This window comes from Oncorhynchus nerka, linkage group LG7, assembly GCF_034236695.1.
Source record: "Oncorhynchus nerka isolate Pitt River linkage group LG7, Oner_Uvic_2.0, whole genome shotgun sequence".
In the NCBI taxonomy this organism is placed as follows: domain Eukaryota; kingdom Metazoa; phylum Chordata; class Actinopteri; order Salmoniformes; family Salmonidae; genus Oncorhynchus; species Oncorhynchus nerka.
The window spans coordinates 33,473,958-33,479,957 of NC_088402.1; the positions used below are offsets into that span (position 1 = coordinate 33,473,958).

General features: G+C 44.8%; 1 protein-coding gene across 1 annotated transcript in view; it reads left to right on the top strand.

Moving 5' to 3' along the window:
- Nucleotides 1-5,689, top strand: part of LOC115131485 (RNA polymerase II subunit A C-terminal domain phosphatase-like) — a 134,371-nt gene extending 128,682 nt beyond the window's left edge. Inside the window, 1 exon segment of the mRNA XM_029663246.2 lies at nt 3,427-5,689. Coding sequence (XP_029519106.2) covers nt 3,427-3,583 — 157 coding nt within the window. The 3' untranslated portion in view covers nt 3,584-5,689.
- Nucleotides 5,690-6,000: the final 311 nt, after the last annotated feature.

Genomic DNA, 6,000 nt, shown 5'->3' on the forward strand with positions numbered 1-6,000 from the left:
TTGTCTTACTGAGATTTACTATCAGGTCCCAGGTCTGACAATCTGTGCAGAAGATCTAGGTGCTGCTGTAGGCCCTCCTTGGTTGGGGACAGAAGCACCAGATCATCAGCAAACCGTAGACATTTGACGTGAGATTCTAGTAGGGTGAGGCCGGGTCCTGCAGCCTGTTCTAGTGTCCTCGCCAATTTATTTATATATATGTTGAAGAGGGTGGGGCTTAAGCTGCATCCCTGTCTCACCCCACGGCCTGTGGAAATAAATGTTTTTTTGTCCATTTCAACCGCACACTTGTTGTTTGTGTACATGGATTTTATAATGTCGGATGTTTTTCCCCCCAACACCACTTTCCATCAATTTGTATAGCAAACACTCATGCCTAATTGATTCAAAAGCTTTTTTGAAGTCAACAAAGCATGGGAAGACTTTGCGTTTGTTTGTTTGTCAGGGTGTGCAGGGTGAATACGTGGTCTGTTGTACGGTAATTTGATAAAAAGCCAATTTGACATTTGGTCAGTACATTGTTTTCACTGAGGAAATGTACAAGTCTGCTGTTAATGATAATGCAGAGGATTTTTCCAAGGTTGCTGTTGATGCATATCCCAGGGTAATTATTGGGGTCAAATTTGTCTCAATTTTTGTGGATTGGGATTATCAGTCATTGGTTCCAAATATTGGGGAAGATGCCAGAGCTGAGGATTATTTTAAAGAGTTTAAGTATAGCCAATTGGAATTTGTGGTCTGTATATTTTATCATTTCATGAACAGAATACCATCAACACCAGAGGTCTTTTTGTCCTGTAGTTCATTCAATGTAATTGGAGAATCCAGTGGGTTCTGGTAGTCTTTAATAGCTGATTCCAAGATTTGTAATTGATCATGTATATGTTTTTGCTGTTTTTTATAGAGCTAAGAAAAATGGAGAAGTAGTTTATCCACACATCTCCGTTTTGGATAGATAACTCTTTGTGTTGTTTGTTTAGTGTGTTCCAATTTTCCCAGAAATTGTTAGATTCTATGGATTCTTCAATTACCTTGAGCTGATTTCTAACGTCCTGTTCTTTCTTTTTCCATATTGTATTTCTGTATTGTAGTAATTCACCATAGTGAAGGCGTAGACTCAGGTTTTCTGGGTCTCTATGTTTTTGTTTGGAAAGGTTTCTCAATTTCTTTCTTAGGTTTTTGCATTCTTCATCAAACCATTTGTCATTGTTGTACATTTTCTTAGGTTGTCTGCTTGACATATTTTGATTTGGTAGGGAAGCTGGAAGGTCAAATATACTGTTTAGGCTTTCTACTGCCAAGTTTACACCAACTATTACAGTGAAATGTTTTGTCCAGGAAGTTTATTGTTGCCTAATTGTTTTTTTGGTTGGTTTTTACACTACTTTCCTTCCATTTATACCATTTCTTAATATTATTCAGTTCCTTTGGTTTGGATGCCTCATGATTGAGTATTGCTCTGTTCAAGTAGACTGATTATATTGTGATCTGATAAGGGTGTCAGCGGGCTGACTGTGAATGCTCTGAGAGATTCTGGGTTGTCAGTGATAAAGTAATCTACAGTACTACTGCCAAGAGAATAGCTGTGGGTGTACCTACCATAGGAGTCTCCTCGAAGCCTATCATTGACTATGTACAGACACAGCGTGCGACAAAGCTGCATGAGTTGTGACCCATTTTTTGGGGTTGTTTTGTCTTAGTTGTATCTAGGGGGGCATATTTGGGATGCAATACTGTCTCCTCTATAACATGTTTCTTGTAGGATGACACTGTCTTTATTTCCAATTTCTTTGAAGTCTTGGTTCCTGTTCTTTAGGCCAAAGGCAGATATCCGCAGACCTTGTATATTCCAGGATGAGATAGTAAAAGCTTTGTGTTCCATAGTGTCTAGTGCTGTTTTCGTGTGGTTTAGGCCACGACTATTACAGTAGGTGTGAGCAGAGCATGTTGAGAATCTAATACATAGCTCTTAGGTTGCAGGATGCCAGTAGCATACCACCCTGCATACCACTGCTGGCTTGCTTCTGAAGCTAAGCAGGGTTTGTCCTGGATGGGAGACCAGATGCTGCTGGAAGTGGTGTTGGAGGGCCAGTAGGAGGCACTCTTTCCTCTGGTCTAAAAAAATATCCCAATGCCCCAGGGCAGTGATTGGGGACATTGCCCTGTGTAGGGTGCTGTCTTTCGGATGGGATGTTAAACGGGTGTCCTGACTCTCTGAGGTCATTAAAATATCCCATGGCACTTATCGTAAGAGTAGGGGTGCTTACCCCGGTGTCCTGGCTAAATTCCCAATCTGACCCTCAAACCATCACGGTCACCTAATAATCCCCAGTTTACAATTGGCTCATTCATCCCCCTCCTCTCCCCTGTAACTATTCCCCAGGTCGTTGCTGCAAATGAGAACATGTTCTCAGTCAACTTACCTGGTAAAATAATGGATAATAACGGATAATACATTGCTTGGGCAGTGTATTAGTGGAGGTTGGGCCTGTTGCTCTGCTCGCGGCCTGGGCGTATGTCCTGCTGTCATATTGAGGTCCTTGATGCAGGGGCGTGGGGCCAGAAGGGACTTAGGCCTAATCTGGGGGGGCCTGTATAGGGTGTGGCCAGGGATTGTTTGGGGTGGTCTCAGCTGGTTGGGGCGTGGCTGGTGACACTGGTCTGGGTGTAGGCTCTCTTGCCATGAGTTCTCTTGGTGCTAGTCCTTCGGGGGGGGGGGGGGGGGTGTCTCGCTGGTCTGGGCAGGGTGTATGTTGCTCCTATGTGAGGTGCTGGGGCTGCATCAGTCTCTCGCTCTGTCTGTCTGTGTCCGTCGCTCTCCTTCAACTGGAATAGAAAGGAAAGGCGGATGTATCACACGCCGTGTGATCCATCTGTGACTTTCTCTCTGTATTTCTCAGCCTTTTGTGAATGGCGTCGGCTGGGGGAGAATAGAGGTACAGCGGCAGTAACTAGACAGCTCCAGTAGAATAACACTTGCTGCAGCTCTGTGGAGAAGAGAAGAGTCCTACTCTCTCATTACATCAGACTGTTCTCAGGGGTGTTACTGTTAGAGCAGTCTTGTGTGGAACAAGGCAAATTATGAATCTTCAATATAGTGGTGAGTCCTTTTCATGTTGGATAGGGATATAGGAGATTTGGTACATCAGTAACCCCCTGTTCTGTCTGAATAGCATTGTGATAGTTACCAAAGACCCCCACATGGCTGTACTGTTCAGATTTCATGTCTGGTTGTTTACTCAAATATTGTTTCTGTTGTGTTTCGCTGTATTGCTCTTTCTGGTAATGCCTAAATGACATGCCTTCAGTATGATCTATACACACGATGTAACATCATATTAGGAGATCATTCTGTTTGTGTCAATAGCAGTAAGTGTCAAGACAAAAAGGTTTTACTCATCAACCATTCTCTCCCTCTCTCTCCAGGGGACAGAAGCGCAAGCTTGCTGAGGCCAAGGAGGAGGAAGAGGGGGAGTCGGCGGACGAGTCCACCAAGGATTCTAATGAGGAAGAGGAAGGAAGCAGCTCAGAGGCTGATGAGATGGCCGCTGCCCTGGATGCGGAGCTCAACAACTTCATTTGACAAGGATGAATTTGATTGGACAAAAGAACTGGGGCGTTTGATTGGACGTTTGTGAACGACGCCTCACAGAAACACTCTTAATTTCCCCAGCAGATTTACGTCCAGGTGGTGCCTGAATCTTTGTCTCTACGCTGTGTGCCGTGTGTGTGTGTGGATGTGTTTTAACGAGGTTGAATGTGTTGTACAGAATGAAAAGGTAGGTTAGTACAGTAGGAAAACGTCGGTGTGTAAATATACGCTCAAAAAAATAAAGGGAACACTAAAATAACACATCCTAGATCTGAATGAATGAAATATTCTTATTAAATACTTTTTTCTTTACATAGTTGAATGTGCTGACAACAAAATCACACAAAAATGATCAATGGAAATCAAATTTATCAACCCATGGAGGTCTGGATTTGGAGTCACACTCAAAATTAAAGTGGAAAACCACACTACAGGCTGATCCAACTTTGATGTAATGTCCTTAAAACAAGTCCAAATGAGGCTCAGTAGTGTGTGTGGCCTCCACGTGCCTGTATGACCTCCCTACAACGCCTGGGCATGCTCCTGGGCATGCTCCTGATGAGGTGGCGGATGGTCTCCTGAGGGATCTCCTCCCAGACCTGGACTAAAGCATCCGCCAACTCCTGGACAGTCTGTGGTGCAACGTGGCGTTGGTGGATGGAGCGAAACATGATGTCCCAGATGTGCTCAATTGGATTCAGGTCTGGGGAACGGGCTGGCCAGTCCATAGCGTCAATGCCTTCCTCTTGCAGGAACTGCTGACACATTCCAGCCACATGAGGTCTAGCATTGTCTTTTATTAGGAGGAACCCAGGGCCAACCGCACCAGCATATGGTCTCACAAGGGGTCTGAGGATCTCATCTCGGTACGTAATGGCAGTCAGGCTACCTCCTGCGAGCACATGGAGGGTTGTGCGGCCCCCCAAAGAAATGCCACCCCACACCATGAGTGACCCACCGCCAAACCGATCATGCTGGAGGATGTTGCAGGCAGCAGAACGTTCTCCACTGTGTTTCCAGACTCTGTCACATGTGCTCAGTGTGAACCTGCTTTCATCTGTGAAGAGCACGGCACCAGTAGCGAATTTGTCGATCTTGTTGTTGTCTGGCAAATGCCAAACGTACTGCTTGGTTGGGCTGTAAGCCCAACCCCCACCTGTGGACGTCGGGCCCTCATACCACCCTCATGGAGTCTGTTTCTGACCGTTTGAGCAGACACATGCACATTTGTGGCCTGCTGGAGGTCATTTTGCAGGGCTCTGGCAGTGCTCCTCCTTGCACAAAGGCGGAGGTAGCGGTCCTGCTGCTGGGTTGTTGCCCTCCTACGGCCTCCTCCACGTCTCCTGATGTACTGGCCTGTCTCCTGGTAGCGCCTCCATGCTCTGGACACTACGCTGACAGACACAGCAAACCTTCTTGCCACAGCTCGCATTGAGGTGCCATCCTGGATGAGCTGCACTACCTGAGCCACTTGTGTGGGTTGTAGACTCCGTCTCATGCTACCACTAGAGTGAAAGCACCGCCAGCATTCAAAAGTGACCAAAACATCAGCCAGGAAGCATAGGAACTGAGAAGTGGTCTGTGGTCACCACCTGCAGAACCACTCCTTTATTGGGGGTGTCTTGCTAATTGCCTATAATTTCTACCTGTTGTCTATTCCATTTGCACAACAGCATGTGACATTTATTGTCAATCAGTGTTGCTTCCTAAGTGGACAGTTTGATTTCACAGAAGTGTGATTGACTTGGAGTTACATTGTGTTGTTTAAGTGTTCACTTTATTTTTTTGAGCAGTGTAGTTGTAGATCATTTTTAGGGTTAATGTAGAAACTTTCGACAGTTTTATTGTAAGATTAAAAAAAATAGGAGAGATTTTGGCTAATTTAGTATTACTTGAGGTTTTTTTTTCACATTAAAGACTTTTATATAAATTCAACAAATTACTTAATTCATTGGTCGTATGATGCCAAAGAGTTTGAACTAGGCCAATCAGAGCCTGCAGCTAAAGATTTTACTCTGACATCACATCCTGTGTTCCTATTTCCTGTTGTTTTTTAGGGGTGAACCATTAAAACATTGTTACCAGCAGAACGACTAAGACGCCTGAATGTGTCCCATTGGATCTTTTCCTCTCTGTTCTTCTTTACCGTGGCGTTGGTACCAGAGACATATATAGAGATCCATATTTATATATGACTCTGGTTGGTACCTTTAGGAAGTCAACTGAGATATCTGAGACAAACACCCAGGATGCACTGCAATATCAACATCTTCATCATACAATCATTGGTTATCACCAGTTTATCTTCTGACTGACCTGGCTGAAAGCTCAAAGCAAGAAGTATATAAGCAGCACTGTGGTGGCAGTCCTGGCTCTACCAATGAGCTGTGCTGGTCCTCCTGGCTCCA